This window comes from Poromitra crassiceps (assembly GCF_964638095.1).
Source record: "Poromitra crassiceps genome assembly, chromosome: 3".
NCBI classification, from domain to species: domain Eukaryota; kingdom Metazoa; phylum Chordata; class Actinopteri; order Beryciformes; family Melamphaidae; genus Poromitra; species Poromitra crassiceps.
The window spans coordinates 54,284,228-54,306,244 of record NC_139625.1 but is presented as its reverse complement, the minus strand read 5'-3'; the positions used below and the strand labels follow the sequence as shown (position 1 = coordinate 54,306,244).

At 44.7% G+C, this 22,017-nt stretch overlaps 1 protein-coding gene across 3 annotated transcripts in view; it reads right to left on the bottom strand.

Moving 5' to 3' along the window:
* The window catches only part of nhej1 (nonhomologous end-joining factor 1), a 58,067-nt gene extending 36,863 nt beyond the window's left edge, over positions 1 to 21,204 (bottom strand). Inside the window, exons 1-6 of one of the 3 annotated variants that reach the window (XM_083632704.1) lie at positions 21,157 to 21,204; positions 20,259 to 20,401; positions 17,752 to 18,090; positions 13,581 to 13,784; positions 8,206 to 8,344; positions 3,448 to 3,506 (exon numbers count right to left, since the gene is read on the bottom strand). In XM_083632704.1, coding sequence (XP_083488830.1) covers positions 3,448 to 3,506; positions 8,206 to 8,344; positions 13,581 to 13,784; positions 17,752 to 17,937 — 588 coding nt within the window. In that variant the 5' untranslated portion in view covers positions 17,938 to 18,090; positions 20,259 to 20,401; positions 21,157 to 21,204. The remainder of the gene's footprint in view (positions 1 to 3,447; positions 3,507 to 8,205; positions 8,345 to 13,580; positions 13,785 to 17,751; positions 18,091 to 20,258; positions 20,402 to 21,156) is intronic. The other 2 variants (XM_083632706.1, XM_083632705.1) reach the window with 2 other exon arrangements.
* Between the last annotated feature and the right edge of the window lie 813 nt (positions 21,205 to 22,017).

Here is a 22,017-nt window from a genome sequence, read left to right as displayed (position 1 = left end):
GACAGGAGCCGGATTTTTTAATTTGATGATTATCCTAATTTTAATTAATGATGTGATGTCATCAGTGATGTCATCCTTCCTGCCTGAGGCTATAAGTTCAGTGATGATGTCATCAGTGATGATTTCATCAGTGATAAGCCCTTTTCCCACATGCGCTTTGTACCGCAAAATGACCGGAATGTGGTCTAATGCCTGCATGTGAGAAAGGCGCCATGCCGGTATAAGCGCGACCCCGTCGTCCCCGACATTTCACCACTTTCGACCTAGTCAGAAGACCGGTATGCTCTTAAGGGGACGCAAGTGGAAACGGTTCCAGTCATTTTCCGCGACAGCGGTCCTTCAATCATGGGCGAGAAGTAGCCTACACACGTTGCTTAATGTTCCAGCGGGCATAATCTAATCATTCGCGCACATTAAAGCAAACTGGCGAAATGATCTTGTGATAGCCTAATAAGAGCAGTAGCCTATGTCAGCTTGCTGATTTCCGAAGGCAACCCCGGACACATCAAACGAAGCCAGTCTGCTTTCTCTACATACATACAAGCGTTGAGCAGCTTGCAAGCCTTTCTCGCTGTGTCTGTCTGTGGCTGCTGCTCTCGAGCAGAGAGGGGAGGGGGAAATCGGCTGTGTTGATTATGCTGGCGGCTTGACGCTGCTCTTAAGTCAAACGAGTGTGATTTATTGTGTGACAACTGACAAGCGAACTTATTTCGAGTTTTGCCGACCCCCCAAATAAGCTCCCCCCTCCCCCCGCCCCCACAACATACAGGCAAATTCGCTGATAGATTCCCACATGCGCGAGCCGAAGTGTGAAGGGAAATGTCCGATATTGACTTACAGGTAATTTTCCGGTACGCATGTGGGAAAACGGCTATAATGTAATCAGTGATGTCATCCGTGATGATGTCATCAGTGATGTCATAGAGCAGGCGAGGCCGCGACGCGCAGTGGTCATCAGTGATGTCATAAGAGCAGATAAGCCCACACAGCGGTCGAGCTGCAGGGCAGGCGAGCTGCGTATGCAAGCTGCAGGGCCAGCTTGGCGAGCTGCAGGGTGGGCGAGGTCGCACAGCGGGTGAGCTGCGTATGCAAGCTGCAGGGCCAGCTCGGCGAGCTGCAGGGTGGGCGAAGCCGCACAGCAGGCGAGTCTATGAATCGAGCGCGCGTAGCGCCCGAGATGCCTAGTCAAGTAAAAATACCAAACTTTGTTAGTTCTCCTTTAAGATGTGAGTAGCCGGGCTGGACGATAGCTTAAAATCAATATCATGATAATCAAAAGGATTTCTCTCAATATCAATATATATCACAATATGGTTCATGTATGCAAAATGCCGTTACATAATGAAATTAATGTTCATCTCATTGAAGTGAGTGGTAATGTTAGGTGTGAACTGAAATATTCAAATAATGTTCCTCCCATAAAGTTTTTAAGTAAAATTTGCTTGTCATCATCAATTCAAATAATAAAATATCTTCATATCATTGCGATATGATACCACTGAAAGACGATAAACAATAATTAGGTATTTGGAATTGAGCATGAAGGCCTGCAGTGTGAACAGAGCCATGGAGATGGACACAAGACGCACGTACACACAGACACAAACACAGACACAGACACACACATACAAGCGTGCAGAGGCCCTCCCCTTATAGATAAATACTACACACACATGCCAACCACCTCCACTCTTTCTCTCACACACACACGCACGGGCGTGCATGCACGCACGCACGCGCACACACACACGGGCGTGGACGCACACACGCGCACACACACACACACACGGGCGTGGACACGCACGCGCACACACGGAAGAGCTCTCTCATGTTTTCCGCGTCGCAGTTGGTCTTGTATGTGATTGTCTCTTTGACATGTCCCGGTCACATTTTTCTCAGACACATTTTATTTCAGTTTGGACTTTGGTCTGAAGGCGCCCTTGCCGCTGCCCAGTGGAATTTGCCACGCTCGGTAGAGGAGAGGAGAAGGGAGGAGATGGGAGGAGAGAGGAGGAGAGGAGAGGAGAGGGGAGGAGAAGGTAGGAGAGGAGGGGGGAGGAGAGGGGAGGGGAGGAGAGGAGAGGAGAGGAGAGGAGAGGAGAGGAGAGGAGAGGAGAGGAGAGGAGAGGAGAGGAGAGGAGAGGAGAAGGTAGGAGAGGAGGGGGGAGGAGAGGGGAGGGGAGGAGAGGAGAGGGCAGGTGGGGACGGAGGGGAGGAGGAGAGGGCAGGTGGGGACGGAGGGAGCCGGCCGGATGGCAGAAAACGCTGCACTTTGAGCTGTGAGGAAAAAAGGATTTCTCGGCTCGGACACATTTCCCCGTTCTGTCCTTTTCAGGGATTTGTACACCAAATAATTAACACACATACTTGTAATCATAATATTGAGCTATCAAAGGAATTTGGATTATTGTTGATCCATCTGTGTGTAGTCTGAGTGCCCGAGGAACTCAAATTACACATAAGGTGATAATCTATTTATTAAAAATGTATTTATCTATGAAACTACCGTATTTATTTTTACTAGATATTGTGATCACAATTAGCTCAAATAAAACAAATTAAATTGAAATATCTGTCATAATTAGGTTTGTCTTACCATCTATGTGGGTAAGCTAAAAAAAAAGTTGGGCTGACTGAAAAATCCATGTGAAAATAATTTATGATTCATTGCTTCTATTATATAATACATAAATAAATACCTGGTCTGAACTACCTTCTAACACTAATAAAGGCTAAACAAAATATACCAAAAGTATACTGAAAATTAATTGGAACTAAACTGAAACTGAAATTAATATTTTAAACTATATAGGGAGAGAGCGTTCGGACACACCTAGGGCATTCCACAGGTGGCTTTGATGCGCACGCACGCACGCACGCACGCACGCACGCACACACACACACACACACACACACACACACACACACACACACACACACACACACACACACACACACACACACACACACACACACACACACACACACACTTCAAGTCGGAGACAGGTCAACAAAGCTAGGGTTGAGAAATTCCACACCCGAATACAGTAAATAGAGACACACACACACTCACACGCACACAAAGACACACACGCACGCACACGCACACAAAGACACACACACACACAGAAAACTAAAACTAAGACCGGAGTGCATTACTGATGGTAAAGTAATGGAGTGTAGCGACTTGAAAGCGTGTCCTCCTGCATGGCTCTTATTTCGGAGGCAGTGAGAGAGAGAGAGAGAGAGAGAGAGAGAGAGAGAGCCATTCCAGTGGGCACAGCGTTTTATCATGTGGTTCCTGCCACACTCGCCACAGCCATTTAACATTCGGGGACAAAGTGGTGAGGATGGTAAAAACAGGCCCAAACAACAGCCTGCTGTGTAGCGTGACACAGAGAGAGAGGGAGAGAGAGAGGGAGAGAGAGTGTGTTGCTGACCCCTCACCTTTGCGATAAAGTCTTCTCTGTAGGTTTGCTCCTCAAAAACTTCTGTCTGCAGGCGCTCTGGGTTGTCACACATGCGCGCACACACGTCGCGCACACACACACACACACACACACACACACACACACACACAGGTTGATATTAGGACCTTCAATGACTAAATTAATTCCCTATACTCCCTAAAGGTGCCTTCACATGATAATCGGTCTGCACTTTTCTCACCGCGAGGTAGAGCGATCTGGTGAGCGGAGCGCAAATCTACAGGACAAGAGGCGAGCAGCGGCATCTCCCTGATTCTTCTCCTCTGATTGGTTGCACTCATGAAAGCTCAGCGATAAGTAGGTCAGCATTGAGATATGTTGAACTTTGAGCGCAGAACAAGGTGGCAAAATCGAGCTGTGCGCATCGCCAAGTCTAGTCTAGAAGTCTAGTCGAGAAGCGCCGCTCTCCCCCACAGGAAAAGAACGGGACAGCAGGCGCAGAGCTGTTTTACCACAGATCATGTGTACGCACCTTAAAGCTAAAGGGATAGTTTGGATCATTTGACGGTGGGGTTGTATGGTACTTACTTATCCATGGTCAGTCTATTACCTACAGTAGATTTCCGTCGGCACGCTCCCAGGTTGGGTATTAGCCTATTTTATTTCTCACTTCTAAACGTTCATAAACAATCACAGTTAAAAAATCTTCATTTCCTATCATCTCAACCACACTGTTGATTGTCTGGTATGTTATGTATTGTAATGTAGCCCTACTTGGCAAAACTTTCAAATAACATGCCCTATGGCAAAAGACCAACATATCAATCAAAATAACATGTACTGTATTACAATCATATTAGGCTTATACATTGATGTTAAGAGTTCAATGTCCTCTTCTGCCATGTCAACAACAGTTGATTTGCCATAGTATGATTGAAGTAAAGGCTTTACATGTATGTTCTGATATAAACCACCCGCTGTATGTTAGAAAGAAGTGTCAGCAGACGGACGCTGTGTCTCTGTTTCGCTCGCTCTCGACCGCACACTGCCTGCGTCACAGCATGCTGCCTGCGTCACAGCATGCTGCCTGCGTCACAGCATGCCTGCGTCACAGCATGCCTGCGTCACAGCATGCCTGCGTCACAGCATGCCTGCGTCACAGCATGCTGCCTGCGTCAGAGCATGCCTGCTTCACAGCACACTGCCTGCGTCACAGCATGCTGCCTGCGTCACAGCATGCTTGCGTCACAGCATGCCTGCGTCACAGCCTGCGTCACAGCATGCGTCACAGCCTGCGTCACAGCATGCTGCCTGCGTCACAGCATGCCTGCATCACAGCATGCTGCCTGCGTCACAGCATGCCTGCGTCACAGCATGCTGCCTGCGTCACAGCATGCCTGCGTCACAGCATGCGTATCCACCTTATTTTTGAAAGCCCCGCTTTACAAATAATTGTGGGTACAAGTTCCGGTTTAACGTGACTTATTGTTGCAGCTTGCCATTTCCTAAAACGGTATTCTACTTGATTTGAAAAGATGGCTGCCTACACTCCCTTGTACCCTGGCTGAATTGAACATAACTTGGCCAATAAGTATGTAACATACCAAATAAAACAAACAGTAATGTCTTTATTTGATGTAGAATGCAGAGGACATGTAACTGTTTCATTAAACTCGCGTTCCAGGAATATTGTATTTGCTGCGCTGCTCTAAAATAACGTTAGTGGCGCGCGGCTCAGAGAGCCTGTTCGTCCTAGAAGCCACTCGCTTTGCGCCAGAACACAATCAATTTGAGGGTGGAACACGCCAGGATTAGCCAACGCCAACGCCAGTGCCCAGAACTGTCGAATCAAATCATCGACAGAGACGCTATGGCCCGCCTCCCAGTATTTTCAGTGTGCAGAGATAGATAGATAGAACGTTAGAAATATAGCCAGCCACATTATAAACAACTAACCAACGCTGATGGGTAGGGGTGGGACAAAATATCGATACTCACGGTATCGCGATATTTCCACTTGCGATACGTTATCGATACACTGGCACCAAGTATCGATATGTTTATTTAAAAATAATAATAATAATAATAATAATAAACAGGCTAAAATATTATGCTGTGTGTGGTAGTTCAAACATAGTTTCAAGTTGACGTTTATTTATGTTTGTAGTTGAAACAAAAACATAAATACTGTAGGCTACATGAATGGAAATGTTTGATCATTAATATCTACTTTTAGAAATTATATAGGTAGGTAGGTTATATAGGTTTTCTTGTTTTAATAATAATAATAAAAAGACTTAATGTGTAACTTTTCCTCCGTGGTATCGAAAATGGTATGAGTGAGTGAGTGAACTCTGAGAGAGTTCATGTCAATTCTGCTAATAAATACATAATACCTGCTTCTTGCCTTTTAGGGGTATTTTTTTCTCTTCAGTTACACAGGTATCGTGATGTATCGTCTTCCAATATATCGATTATCGCAGTATCGCTGTATCGTGATAATATCGTTATCGAGGGCCAAGTATCGTGACGATATCGTATCGTGAGCTACTCAGCGATTCCCACCCCTACTGATGGGTCCGAAATGGTTAAAAGTTATATCAATTTGGTCATTCAGTGGCGTTTTACTGCCATGTAACATAACTAACTAGCGTCTAATATTAGCCACAGTAGGCGATTACCCATGAATGCACTGCACTCTTAAAGGGATATTTATCGATGAGATTTTTGCCCAGCTGGACCTGATTAGTGATTTGCTCCGTTCGCCCAGACGGGTGTCAAGCTGTCAGCAACAAGGCTGGGAGGATCACACCGGAAGAAAAACCCAGAGGCATCATTGCCGCTAGAAATAAGGTGCATAGATAAATACATTTAGCATTCTGCATCAATACACGCTTCAGCAAGGAGTATTGATTATGCTCCTATTGGCTAGTGTGTGTGTGTGTCCCCTCGTTAGTAATTCTTGTGCAGTTCAACCGAGCGGGTCGCGTGGCGCCGTTCCGACGGCCAGTCAGAGCCCTGAAACCCCGCACCACTGTGATGTCAGAGCCTTGAAGCCCCACCCTGCTGTGATGTCAGAGCCCTGAAGTCACGCCCCGCTATGATGCCACGGTGCCTACAGCAAACAGCCCCGCTGCAGCAGCCAGGCAGGCAGAGCAGAGTGGCTCGCTGCTCCTGTTTACTCGCTTGTTTAGTCCAACTTTATTCATACTGAACGTTGCGTGTCCAAATTGCACCAAATCCGACACTGTAAATTGCAGTCATGTTAGAATACAGAAAGTTAAGTCTTTATTTTATGGGGGCATTTAAAGCCTCGGTCATCCCAATCGCAAAGGTACTTTATTTTTTTGCAGGCCTTTTGCCCCGAACCCCCGCTAATTTCCCACCCTGAGTTCTACGATTTGTTTCAGGACAGGCGACCTGTCAATCACGCCCCAAAGCATAGTCTGCCCCTCCCCTTCCCCAAATATATATATATTTTTTACAATACACAAACACACATGAGAAACCAGGCAGGCGAGTCACCCGTCGTCCCTAACCTCATTGAGGTAGGCTAGAAACGGGGATAGAAAAGGCAAAAAAGAGTGATTGGAACAAATTGGTGTGTGGACAGAAACATCTGGTAGACTCAAAACAGTCCTAACTTGGTTTAGAATTCTGACAGTGTTTTTCACAACAAAACTAAAATTTTGTAAAGTCCCACGCCTCTCTAGCTTAGAAAATAACATGGCTGGCAGAGAGGAGTTGGCAATAGAGCTGGCCTCCATTTTCAGGCACAGGGGGCCCCCGAGAGTTAAATTTCCAGGATTAAAGCGTAGTCAGCTTTATCGTCTATTTTACTCTTAAATAATTTAAGAAAAGAACATCATGCTGTTTTGAAGAAGACTTGAAACCAGGCGGAAAGCTCAGGTTTGGACAGATGAAGCCAAAAGCTGTAGTTCCTCGAATAGACTCAGCCCTCAGTCTTAATCCGTTTCACTCCTGTAAGACTGAGAATATTACTATTTAAATCTTTGCATAACGTTAGGTGGCGCTGTTGGAAGCCTTGCATCGGAGAACCAATCATGAGTGTTGTGGGCGGGCTTGCTTTCTGGGGGCAGTGACGCTCATGCAGAACCGGTGTCTCGCAAAACATCGTCGCATTTGCGGAGAAACATATTAATCACTTAGAAACAAACATAACCTGTTAATAGGACGTGTTTCATCCGGCCCCGGCGGCTAGAGGTCTTTCCCCCGGCGATAAGCCAGACTCCCGAGGCTACGTTACAGAGCCTGCTGATGACTTCACACAGTAGCAAGCAGACCACTTCCGGGTAGGAAAAATGATTGTAAAATAAACCACAGCTATAAATTTTGTTTGGAGCATATCAGCTTCATGCTCTGTGTTAGGACTATGATAAATGGCATTGACGCTACCAAATAAAATTCTAATAATAAATGTAGGCGTGTCTGCTGCCGGCGGTTCTCGCCGGGCTCGGACAGACAGTTTCTGACAGTGAAATTCCCAGACGTTTGGTGGCGCAGCTCACCAAACGTCTGGGAGCCGAGACTATTCCTCGAATGGCCACTTGAGGCTGGCTCCAAAATAAGTCATTCCCCATTCACCCCCATGTTAATGCCCGACTTATAATAGGATTAATCATGTTTACAGCCTGGTTAAAAAAAATCTGAATTTGCTTCATTTTTCAGCCACTTGGTAGGAACCCTTTGTGTGTGTGTGTGTGTGTGTGTGTGTGTGTGTGTGTGTGTGTGTGTGTGTGTGTGTGTGTGTGTGTACCTCTGCTGAGCGTGGCTCCATTCTCCCTGTAGTCCTGGATCTCAGCATCCTTTCTGAGCAGCAGGCCTCCCAGCTGCTCCGCCTGCCTCTGCAGCAGCCGACACATCAACAGCAGGGGGCGCACCAGCTGGCCACATGCCTAAAACATACAGACACGCACGCACGCACACACACACACAGGCACACAGGCACGCGTGCACACACACACACACACACACACACACACATGCACACACACTATGATTTACAGCTGATTTAAGGTGTCACTCATTACCTTAAAGTTTAAAGGACATCTGGACAGATACCTACACTGCAGTGTGATTGAACACATTTCTTAAAATGCACTTTTATAGACTTGCTTTTGTATGCTTTTATTTCACCTACTTCTCACAAGTTTTGTATTTTTACATTTAAAGGGGCCCTATTATGCATTTCTTAATTTTGTATCATATGTTGTTACAATCTTGGATGGTCATATTAAACATGGGCTAAGCTTCAAATAAATATGTGAAAGTGTTTTAATGTTACCCCCATGAACCCGCCCTCCCGCCCATGAACTCTCGTAGACGAGACGACATGGATTTATGCCGATTTTGTGCGAGAACCATAGTTCTGGTGACGTCAGGCAGGACTTGTTACCCTGGCAACAAAGCGTTGCGGCGGCCGGCGCGCACGCCCTAGCCCCCACCCTTCCCTGTGTTGACATTGCTCCAGTACACTGCCGAGGACATGTACACTACCGACTGACAGTAGCGCTGCTAGTTTCCACTCGTCTCGGACGTATCTGCCTTTCACTTTCACACAAAACAAGGAGACGACTTGGAGGTGCGCCAGGATGTAGGACTGAAGTGGTAAGTTCTGAAAATATGTGTCTCATTCCAGCATCGGTTGTACCTAGCAGCTAGGAAGCACTAACGTTACTTACCACCGCTGGGTAACGTTAGCACTTGCTATTAGCCTAGCAGCACAGCTGCCTTTCATAGACATGAACAACCGATGAATGACGAAGGCACACATTTTCAGAACTTGTAACGTTAGTCCAACTTGCTGACTTCTCCAAGTCCTCATTTTGGTTTGGTCCGTGTAGCCTTTGCTAGGAGAGGCACACTATAGTCACAAGCATTTGGGAAGTGAATGTGACAACAATAGTGTGAAGCTCCCCGGGCAGGGCGGGGAGCTGTAAAACAATTATATAAACGAGCAAGGGATTGTCAAAAGGAATTTGACCATCGATAACAAACGTGACTTGGGCGTAACAAGCAGGGCTATCAATTGATATATCAACATCCCCCTAGCTATCTATCCCCTAGCTCCGCTCGGCCCGGGCTGTGCCGGGACATTTCCTTCGGCGGCTGGCCGAGCAGGGCATCACGTACCGCGGCCAAACACAAAAACTCCTCGCGCTGCCCTCCTGGAGTATTTTCCGGAGGGTGGGGGTTCTTAAAGGGACAGGACCTAAAACAGAGCGTTTCAGACAGAGGCTGAACTGAAGGGGGCAGTGTCAGCCAGTACAAGATAAACTGAGTTTTTTCAACTATGAATGATGCAATAAGTTACTATACTGGAGGCCAACAATAAAATAATAATACATTATATTAGCAAAATATGGGCCCTTTAAACCACTTTTTCCATTTCCACTTTTTTTCTCAATTGTATCTTCTTTGATTTGAATTTATATTGTTTTTTTTATGCCTTTTTGTAATGCTCTTTAAATGTATCTTTTAGATAAGTGTTATATAAATAGAATAGCAGTAGTAATATTATTAATAATAGCATTAGTAGCAGCAGTAACAGAGGCCATAGCAATAATAACTAGAAAAGTGTCTCCGCCAGGACCGCATTTTCCCCCAAGCTGATCCATAGAGCATGTGTGTGACGAGACATCGTCTGAATGCAATGTGGTAGTGAGCGTTGTCATACTGAGATGCTATTGTAAATCATATATTGTTATTGTCTGCTTTTATTTTAGTGTTTTGGTGATGTATTAGTTATGATGGGTTTATTGTATGTGTTGTAACGCATGTATTTTTGTTTTTTGTCAAGTTTGTGTTCGTATAATTGTGGTTTAGTTTTTTTGATTAGGGGATGAGGTTACGCGTCGAAGGGTGCATCTGGGTCCGAGCAGCGCACTCCCCAAGTTTGAAGTCAATCGGACGAATGTTTCTCAAGATAAACTGCTTTTTGTGTTGACAGTAGGTGGCGCTGTCAAATTGCACGAAATTCAGGACTGCACTACGTCGAGTCCCCAGCAGCACACTCCCCAAGCTTGAAGTCAATCGGATGAACGGTTGTCAAGATAAACCACTTTTTGTGTTGGCAGTAGGTGGCGCTATGCCGAATTGCATGGAATTCAGCTCCCTGCACTCCGTTGCGTCCCCCTAAGCGCACTCCCAGAGTTTGAAGTTGATGGCACAAATAGTTCCCAAGATAAACCACTTTTTGTGTTGCCAGTAGGTGGCGCTGTGCCGAATTGCACGGAATTGGGCTCTGCACTGTGTGGAGTTCCCATCAGCGGACTTCCCAAATTTGAAGTCGATGGGACGAACGGTTGTTGAGATCAGTTGTTGAGATCAAAAAAATAAATTGCCAGTAGGTGGCGCTATGCGGAATTGCCTGGAATTCAGCTCCTTGCACTCCGTTGGTTCCCCCTAAGCGCACTCCCCGAGTTTGAAGTAGATCGGACAAGTGGTTCTCAAGATAAACCACTTTTTGTGTTGCCAGTAGGTGGCGCTATGCCGAATTGCACGAAAACAGGTCACTGTTCTCCGTCACGTACTCCTTAGTACACTCCTAAAGTTTGAAGTAGATCTGACCAACGGTTCTGGAGATCTGGGAGGAACACACAAGGAACTCACACACTGTGTTGCCAGTAGGTGGCGCTATGCCGAATTGCACGAAAACAGGTCACTGTACTCCGTCACGTACTCCTTAGTACAAGGAACACACGCCCCGCCACACGTTGCCAGTAAGTGGCGCTATGCCGAATTGGACAAAAACAGGTCATTGTACTCAGTCACGTACTCCTTAGTACACTCCCAAAGTTTGAAGTAGATCCGACGAACGGTTGTCGAGATACGGGAGGAACACACAAGGAACACACAGAAACACAGAACACAGGCACAGACAGACAGACAGACAGACAGACGCACGCACTGACAGCGACAATCTCATAATCTCCTGGCGGAGATAATAATAATAACAGCAGTAATATTAATCATAGAAATAATAGAACGCAACAATTTCACCACAACTACTTTAGATAATCTGAAAATGTATGAAAAAAACACCCCCGCACACACGCACGCGCACACACACACACACACACACACACACACACACACACACACACAGACACTTCCGATGTTTAAAAATAGAGCTCTTAAGCATAATAAAGCATACAACCAAGAGCAGCATCAGCACTGCAACCTTCACTGGAACCAAAACTGTGGCAAAACAACCCCGAATATGGAACCGAAACCAAAATTACCCCCTACCATCCCCACTGCAAAGCAACATATAGGAATCACTGCCAATCTCTGGCAAGCTACCCGACATCTGTCACAGGAGTGCGATTACTGCAGAAACCAGAGAGCCATATGTGGGCGCTTCAGCTGCTCCACGGCCTTGATGATGCAGGGAAAGAGTTACATATACTGCATGTACTGTATATGCTGCTGGGGGAAAAACTATGGAACTACAATTATGGTGTTTTTCTTCTTCTTCTTCCTGAGTTGAAGTGATTGATGTGTACGTTTCATGACACTTATCAATGATTTTGCTCATACATTTAAATACAGAAGATTATTTTAATGATCTTAAACATCCCCTACATACGCAGTTTACAAAAGCAAGCATCACAAATTAGATTAAATATATAGATGTGATTTTGAAGGCCGATACTAATAGCAATATTTTTGTATTGAGGCTACTGATAGTTTGTGCTGATATCCGATATCTTGACATTCTCAAGTATTCACTGCTTACCCGAGAAATTTCATGGAAAAGCATCTGAAATAGCTTTGAGACCATCATTGTCATCAGTGATAGCAAATGTAAAAGCTTTCATGATCTGTATATAGATTGAATCACTATTGTGTTCCATCTATAGGTCAGAAAGTTACAAAACTGACATTTATTAATATGAATAAGTTGCGGATTATTCCTTTCCCCTACATGCTCAATCTGAACAAACCCATCACCTAAATCCCTATTAACACTTTCAGTGCCACGGCCCTTGGGCAAAAGGTTGCTTGCTGTGCCACATAGGCCGCAATGCATTTTAAAACAGTCATATAATTTCTTTAATAATTACTATGTAAACACTGAACACGCACAAATAACGATGAGACTCTCTTCTATCACCTGCAAAAAAAAGTTTATTGATCCCATTTTCCGTTCTTTAGTTATGAGCCGGAGAAGATAGCTTGATTGAACGAAAAAAAGAGCTTTTTTTCTACGAGCTGAGATAATGAGCCTTTTGTGAAATTAAACATTTCAAGCACATCACTGACTCTGAAGCTAATTTTCTGATGTAGTCACACCTCAAAAATAATTTCCTTCAATAAAACAGTGAAGGCAAGGGAATTTTGTTTGGAAGAATAATATTTTTAGCTGAAACCAGCAGCGCTGGCGCCTGCATGCGCTGCTGGTTGCAGCTTCTTGCTGATCTTTTGCTGCTGGTGGGCATCGGATATTCTGGCTTGCGTTTGCCAACCCTGTCCTGCTGTCTGGGTCTGTGTTGTGTACTTGGCTCTGCGTGCCCACCTCCCCCCCTCCTCCTCCCCCCCCCCCCCGTTGTGGGAGGAGTGTCTCTCTGCTCTGCTGTTTTCTCGTTTTCTCTGCCTGTGCTCAGCACTGAAAAAGTCCGCTAGATCCTGCTTTTTTACAGCCGCGTGTACCAGCTCCCATGCTTCGAGTTGAGAATAATAACAAATCCACGGCTGATCATGTGTTGCAGCGGACACGGAGGCTGTTGCAGCGGACATCGAGGTGCTCAATTGTGATAGCAGATTGGCTGCTGCAGGGGCACAGCTAAACGTTGCTTCAATGAAGCCGCTGCATACGGACGGATGCGATGCGATTTCCTTCCCCCCAATGACTTCTTCTGTGTGTTTCACTCCACGTTCTCTCATCTGGAGAGCGCTGTCGCCACCTAAGGGTTCTGTAAAATAGGTTAGACACATTCAATACCTCTGAATATTGTAAGAGGCGATGTAAGAGGCATAGATCGACACCCCCCCGTCAAAAAAAAAAAATCGAGTTATGACGCCATTTGGCGTCGCTGGCACTGTACGGTAAATTTCTAATGACGCCATATGGCGTCGCTGGCACTGAATGTGTTAAGTAAATCATAGGTATGTGACTATGGACTGTACCAGGGCCACAGGGGCTGGGCCGCAGTGGAACTCCCAGTAGAAGGGAAGTCCTGCCAGCTCGCTCTTCAGCCTCATGCTGATGTCGCCACCCTGCAGGTGCGTCAGGGAGATTCGGGAGTCGCCCCCCGTCAGGCAGGGCTGAGCCACCTCACACAGGTGGGAGAAGAATGCCTGGGCGGACGCCCGCAGCCGTCGGTTCAGCTCCTGGACGGATGGACCAATCAGATTTACTTATTAGTTATTACAGAGAATAAAGGGCAAAGAAATCGGGTAAAAACAAGGCAGCAGTAAACCCTGTGAATGATGCAATCCCCTTCTGGGCCAAATCTAGGGCTGCAAATAATGATTATTTTCATTATCGATTAATCTAGGGGCGGCTGTGGCTCAGGAGGTAGAGCGCGTCGTCCACCAACCAGAAGGTCGGTGGTTCGATCCCCGGCTCCTCCAGTCCACATGTCGAAGTGTCCTTGGGAAAGACACTGAACCCCAAATTGCTCCCGATGGCTGTGCCAACACCCTGCGTGGCAGCTGGCCGCCTTCAGTGTGTGAATGGGTGAATGTAGGCACATTGTAAAGCACTTTGGATAAAAGCGCTATATAAATGCAGTCCATTTACCATCTGTTGATTATTTTCTGGTCTATAAAATGTCACAAAATCACTTTTTCCCCAAAGCCCAAGATGACCTGCAGTCTACAACCAAAAGATAATCAGTTTACAGTCATAAAAGAAACCAGAAAATATTCACATTTAAAGGTCCTATCCGTAAGTTCTAACTATTACTGACACCGGTGACTGTTAGAGTAACTGCAGGCAGCATGTGAACGAGCTGGCGCACGGGCACCGACAATACCCGCACACGCACAGAGAGCCTGGTGACGCGAGGTTAGGCAACAGCAGACTGTGTTGGTTGCTTTGTAACGTTAACTCATAAAAGTCACTTGAAAACTGCAACCTGGACAATGTATCGGTCAGATGAGCCTCGAGATGCCCAGGAAGGATTCTGGATGAATTATCTGACGTTATTGTGGCATGTTTGGTCTTGTTTTGGCTTGCATTGGCTGCGGGGAAATGGATAAGGATATTCACGTTAGCGTGAGCCAGGAACTACCCTGCTTTCTCTGTATTATACGGTACCGTCTAATGCCTGGTGTTGACCAAACTGAACAGTCAAACAATGTTCCATAAGCATTAGGGATGTTACCGTGTACACGACTACACGTGTACACGGATATTAAATCATATCCGTTTAGAAAAATCAATAACCGTTTAAACGTCTTTTTGTGTGTCCTTTTAAATCAAGTTTTGACAATGATTTTACTGTGTTCTGGACTCGCAATGATTCATTTCTCATCAAAAATAAACTGTGCATGTGTCCGCTAGGTGTATTCCTGTCAGTTGGGCGCTGGGGGTGTGCTGGGGAGCGATGGTCCCAGTGGACAGTGTGCGGGGAAGGAGATTTAAAATAATTAAGGATTAACTCAGCAGTGGCTTCAGAAAGGCGCTGGTGCGGGCGCTCGTTTTCAGGCAACTAATCATATGGAGAAACTATCACTACAGAGACAGAAATAAAAGGCTCAATTCAATTGTGGGAGCAGATTGGCTAGACACTAAATATTTCTGGTGAGTGCTGTTGTGCTTTTTATCACAGTACATGTATGTGTTGTTAGCTGTTAGCTATCAAGCTAGCTACCACTGCTAACGTTGTTTTCAATCTGCGTCCTTGCAAGTTGTGTGGTGTGCTGGGATCGGCGCTCATCAGCGCTCTTCCAGCATTTAAAGGGACAGCTCACCCTAAAATACAAAATACATATTTTTCCTCTCACCTGCAGTGCTATTTATCCACCTATATCCTTTTGTGTTATTTGCCTGAGTTTTGGAGATATCGGCCGCAGATTTTCTGGCTTCTCTCCAATACAATGGAACTGGGTGGCACTCGGCTTGTGGTGCTCAAGGTGCCAAAGAAATACATTTGATAAATTCAACAGCAATGCCTCTTTCCAGAAATCATGACCCCGTTACTCAAGATAATCCACAGACCTTGTTATGAGCAGTTTCATGGAGGAACTATTTTCTTTTGACCGAACTACACCCGCTAGCTAGTTCCTACATGAGACTGCAAAAGAAAATTCATTATCCACACAAGATGGTAACGTTATTAGTGGAGCTGGGTGGTAATTTCTATAAATGTAAATCTGTAAATCAATATTAGTTAGCCGCGATTAGCATCAAGCTAACGTTCTAATAATGGGCAGTCTCATCGCAGCTAACTGCAGTCAGCCTGCTCCCCCGGTACCGTCTTTTTTTTCTTTCTTTTCTTTTATATTTTCTTTCCCGATTTTTTATCCCATTTTTATCCCCCTTAGTGCTAATTTACTTTTATTGATCCTGGTTGCTACTCCACCCTCTGCCGATCTGGGGAGAGCCGAAACTGGCTCCATGCTTCCTCCGAGACATGGACAGTTAGCCAGCCGCTTCTTTTCACCTGACAGGGGAAACTTCACTGGTAGGACATAGCACGTGGGAGGTTCACGCTATTCCAACCGGTTCCCCTCCCTCCGAACAGGCACCCTTAACGACTAGAGGAGGAACCACATTAGCAACCAGGATATTGCATGTTTTGGTGAAGGGGGTTCCTATATGAAGGAAACCCCCGGGAGGCACGGGGAGAACATGCAAGCCTTTTTGACGACCCCACCCGGGTGGTGGGCACTCGAGGACGTGCGGACGGGCACGCATTCCTTCAGCGTTCACAGCGTCCCAAGTGAGGATGGAACCCAGGACCTTCGAGCTGTGAGGCGACAGCGCTTACCACTGCACCACCGTACCCCTCCCCCCGGTACCATCTAATGCCTGGCATTGATGTGAGCTGGACACGACCAAACTGAACAGTCACACAATGTTCCATAAGCACAACAGTAGTAACGTTAGGGATATTTATGACTGTTGCATTCATTATCAACACAAGACGGTAACGTTATTAGTGGGGCTGGGTGGTAATTTCTATCAATGTAAATCTGTAACTCTATTAGTTAGCCGCGTATAGCATCAAGCTAACGTTATAATATTAGGCCGTCTCAACATAAAAATTGGCACTGACCTCAAACTATCCAATCAGAGAAAGGTTGACATTTTCTGGGAAACAGAAGGTCGGATCGCGATGCCTAAGGACTATATGTATTTTTTCACCCCGAATCCAATGCCACCATCAGGACTACAGGAGAGAGATAAAGGACAGCGGGGGGTTGGGGGTTCCAAGTTACTGACCAAACACTCTATTTCAGTGATTGCTGTCAGAATATAGAGCCATTTAACACTTATTTTAACACAAAAACATCACTGAATGCAGCTTTAAGCGGCTTGTAGCACCACGCTGTAATATTGAATGTTGAAAATGTTTTTGTTTTTTCTGTGTCCGAGTCTGTTTGTGTGTTTTGTTTGTGTACTGTTCAGACATTTTTTAAATAAAATATTGGGGGGATGAGTCTAAACAATTACGATTATATATATATATATATATAAAAAGAGTTGGCGATTCATTTTCTGTCGATCGATTGATTGACTAATCGTTGTAGCTCCAGCCAAATCATTCACAAATACAGTATGTCACCTTGTTGTTGGTTGTGTGAGACAGGGAGAGTGGAAGGTATTTTGAAATTGTTTTACAGTAAATTACTGGTTGTGGTTATCAGGATTTTCCGTTTTGACCAGTAAATGTTGCCTAAATATTTTCCCATCATTTCTCATCACACTGATCCAAAGCATGTCTGTTCTGGTTTTCTATGTTCAGTTTCAAATGAAGCCAGTCAGAGACCATATGAGACTCCCAACACGAACATTTAGGTTATCTTCTAACGATGAGATCAGTTTGCTTGTTGGTCTCGTTGTACAGATGAGGTGAATGAATGTTTGAATATATTATGTACAGTAAATGTGTCTATGGCGGCCTCACGTCAAGTTCAACATTCAAAGCAAATCAAAGTAGCTTAACGTAGGTTAAAGAAAATTATTCACACGAGTTTAAAATATAAAAAAAACTGTAGTCTCTTGGTTCAATTAACCTCTTGCCACGGTTTTAACTTGACAACAAAAACATTCTAAATTGAACCCCAGCTTACCTCCTGTTGTAGTGTTTGCTAGTACAGGACATCTCTGAAAACATAACATGCATACCTGCGCTCTGCTCTGGATGGCTGCAGAGTCCATCGTCTCCTCCCAGACACAGTGTGTGTCTGTCAGCAGGATGTGGTACGCCGTTTCCCCAAACCAGCTCTTGGCCAGGAGCTGGCAGCCGCTGATGCACACGGGCAGCCAGGGACGCTGCAGCAACACCTCAGCGGGTGCTCCACCACGCTCCATCGCAGCAGGAAACCGAGGTCAGCACCGCTTCACACAGAGGAGACGTCTTCAAGTTAACAGAACACCCACGGGAGTGCAATGATTTCAGGGATCAATGCAGCAGCATCCAAGCTAGTCCTGGGATTTAGTTATGTCTTCAAATCACACTGAGTTCTGGTTGGGGAAGCAAAGTACACTGAGCTGTAAGGATTAATCAATTGTCAACTATTTTATTTTATTTTATTTAGCCTTTATTTAAACAGGTAAATCACATTGAGACCGAGGTCTCATTTACAAGTGCGACCTGTTCAGACAGCAGCATAGCATACAACAGATACAAAATACAATCAGCAGTCAATACAATACAGTACCAAAAACATGAACATAAAAAACATGAATATAAAACAAAGTGCCAGAGGTGGTAACTATTACATTAAACACTATTTTGTTTTCCGATTAATCGGTAGCCGATCCTTATGGATAGGCTTAAAGAATACATAGAATCCACAGATAATCAGTTTGGCTTTAAGAATAAACATGGCACTGACTTATGTATCTATGCACTTAAGGAAATTGTCCACAAGTACAGAACATGTAACAGCACAATATTTATGTGTTTCCTTGATGCGTCAAAAGCTTTTGACCGTATCAACAACGGGAAACTGTTTGTTAAGCTACAGGAGCGTGGTGTCCCCTCATACTTAAAATCAGAATATTACAGTTCTGGTACTCTCACCAAACTATGCAAGCTAGGTGGGGGAAGAGTATGTCCACACCTTTTCATGTGTCCAATGGGGTGCGCCAGGGTGGAATTCTTTCCCCGCAACTCTTCAATCTCTACATGGATGACTTATCTAAAGAATTAAAGGAGTGTAGAACTGGCTGCTTGGTGGGGGATAGCCTCATTAATCATATGATATATGCTGATGATCTGGTGGTACCGTCTCCGTACAGTGCTGGCCTACAGCAGCTACTCAGAGTATGCTCTAGATATGGCATGATGTATGACATCAAGTTTAACTCTAAAAAGAGTGTGGTGATGATTGCTCGAACCAAGGAGGACAGGAAGCTCATCTTTCCCTCATTCTCTCTGGCAGGTGAACCGCTAGATGTAGTGAGGAAGGTTAAATACTTGGGCCACGTGATAAGGGATGATCTCTGTGATGATGACGATGTGCAGCGTCAGTCTGGTAAACTGTATGGCCAAGCCAACATGCTGGCACGCAAATTTCACGTGTACAAATGATGTTAAAGTAGCTCTGTTTAGCGTAGAAGAGGGGTGATCTCTGCACAAACCGTGTGCGTCAGGTGCGTCGGAGCATCAGGTAAGTTGAGAGAGGAAAATCCCGCACACTGACTTCACTTCAGACTTTTTATTGGCAACATTTCGGTCACAAGACCTTCATCTGGCAAAAGTAGCTCTGTTTAGAACGTACTGTACTCCACTATATACGGCCCACCTGTGGTGCAACTATAGTAGTAAGAAAATGAAAAAACATAATGTGGCATATAATGATGCTTTCAGAATACTACTCAAACTCCCCAGGTGGAGCAGTGCAAGTGAAATGTTTGTGACTAGAAATGTACCCACTTTTCATGCTGTTTTGAGGAATTTATGCATAGATTCATGTGTAGACTCACTGGATCTAAAAATAAAATTATTGTGTCCTTAACTGACATATCACAGTGACACAAGGTACTTGTCTTGCTTCTGGAAGCACTGGACCCGCAGCCTATATGTTTTTTTAAATACACTGTTTGGTTTCATTTTTACCATAAATGCCTGTGCTGATGCTTTATCTGCATCTCTTTTAAATGTTATTGTATTGCTTTTTTATGTTTTGTATTGTTTTTTATGGACCAATGGGTCTGAAATAAAGTTGATTGATTGATATGGTATGAATATTTTTTTTTATTACAGCTTCTTAAATGTGAATAATTTTTGGTTTCTTTACTCCTCTATGAGAGTAAAGGGAATATCTTTGGGTTATGGACAAAAGAAGACATGTATTGTATTTTATTGAGGGCATAATCTTGGGCTTTGCGAAACACTGATTGAGATTTTTCACCATTTTCTGACATTTTATAGACCAAACAACTAATCGATTCATCGTGGCAGATTAATGGACAATTAAACTAATCTTAGTTGCAGCCCTACAGTGCACATCACATATTGCCAATGCAAGTAGCCCACAATGTGGGTCAAAATAGGTCAAAATAGGGATATGCTCTGAAAAGAACGCTTGTTTTGAGATTGTTTCTGGATGTGCATGCCAGTGAACACCCACACCCAAAACAGAGTGTAATTTTCTTTTTTATCATACGTGTTTTTAATCACTCACCTCCGAGGAATGCGCCCCCAAGCCTGGACACAGATCTGTTAAAGCCGCGCTACAGACGCCGTCCCGGCCGCATAATCACCGCCTTGCTGGAAGCCGACCGCAGTGGCAGCTCCTGTGGGCCTCTGTGCTGATCTGTAATGGGGCTGTTTTCGGGGAAAGAGCGGGGTATTTCTCGTCATTTGCCATTTGAAACACAGGGCACGTTTCGGAGGTTGACTCAGGCCACTTTGGAAATCGCAAAACTATCAAATCAGTCACTTTACGACTACAATATAGGTACTGCCATCCAAAGAATGCCAGCGGTTACAGTGTACCAGGGCGAGCAATCCCGGCACGTCCCGCACGAGAACGCTACGCCAAACTCCATTCAAGAATCTGTCTGTTTAATGTTGCCTTCCTTGTCGGCGACAATACAAGCGCGATATAACAATAAAGGCATTTTACGAATGGTCAGGGACCGGGTAGACTGTTCAATTCGGCATACATTCTTCAACACATAGCAGCATCTACTTCCATAAGATGTCCACCTTTAACGTTACGGATCACCTGTCGTTCCCGTTTGGCGTGCGATGTGTGAACAAAGAACAAAATACGTGATTTTATTTTTCGTATGCCGAAGTTACCAGACGACTCTAACGATTCGCAAAAGGTCAAACGTTTTGGTCTACCCTTACCATGTAGCTAACGTTATGGAAGTTGCAAAAACTAAAGTGACAGACTTTTGAACGAACTTTTGCGAAAAGGTTGCAACGTTGGCTACAAGATAAGTTGTCTGTTCGTACAGTGTCTCTGTCTGTCACTAACGTGTAACGTTAAGTAAGTCGCTATATTACTACAACATCTTATAACAAACCTGTAAACACGTTACAAATTTAATTAATGTGGTAAGAGTACTAACGTTTACAACAAGATGATGACCCTTGCAGGTTCCTGTTGTTAGTTCGTGTTCCAACACCGACTTAAAACCACAGTGAATCTCAAAGGTTCCGCTTGCCCTATAATATCAAGCACGTTTTCAGAATTCATCAAGATATTATGAGGAAATTGACAAATGCAACACCAAAAACATTTCCAGTAGAATTAGTAAGGTATGGCTATTTTTTGTATCAGTGATTGCAATGCAACACTAATGCATAAGCTAATATGAAGTATTAGACCAAATCACCGTGACGTCACCATGTAAACAACATTACTTCCGCGTACCACTTCGGGAAGGCGGCAGGTTTAAATTTGCGTGTTGTCAAATAAATGCTGTCAAACCCTCTCGTTGTTTTAGGCCGACTAATTTCAATTTAAATGTTCAAACGGTTGGTAAACATGCTTGTCCGACGTACTAGCCTTTCTTCTGTGTTTGTTTACAACTGTCAAACTCGCTGTTTTTCTGCAGACTCGTTACAGGTGCCTTTTTACCTTAGGCTATGACACGCAAACCACACAGATGATGATGATGATGTGTGTGTGTGTGTGTGTGTGTGTGTGTGTGTGTGTGTGTGTGTGTGTGTGTGTGTGTGTGTGTGTGTGTGTGTGTGTGTGTGTGTGTGTGTGTGTGTGTGTGTGTGTGTGTGTGTGTGTGTGTGTGTGTGTGTGTGTGTGTGCGCGCGCGCGCGCGCGCGCGTGCATGCGTGCAGGTTTTAAATCCCAGGTTACATTTTGAAGTCACATTTTAGCCATGCTTTTCATTCTTTTTTTACATTTGAATTATAACAACTAGTTTAAATTAATTCCATTTATAAACAGCATTTATACAGGACCAGTTACA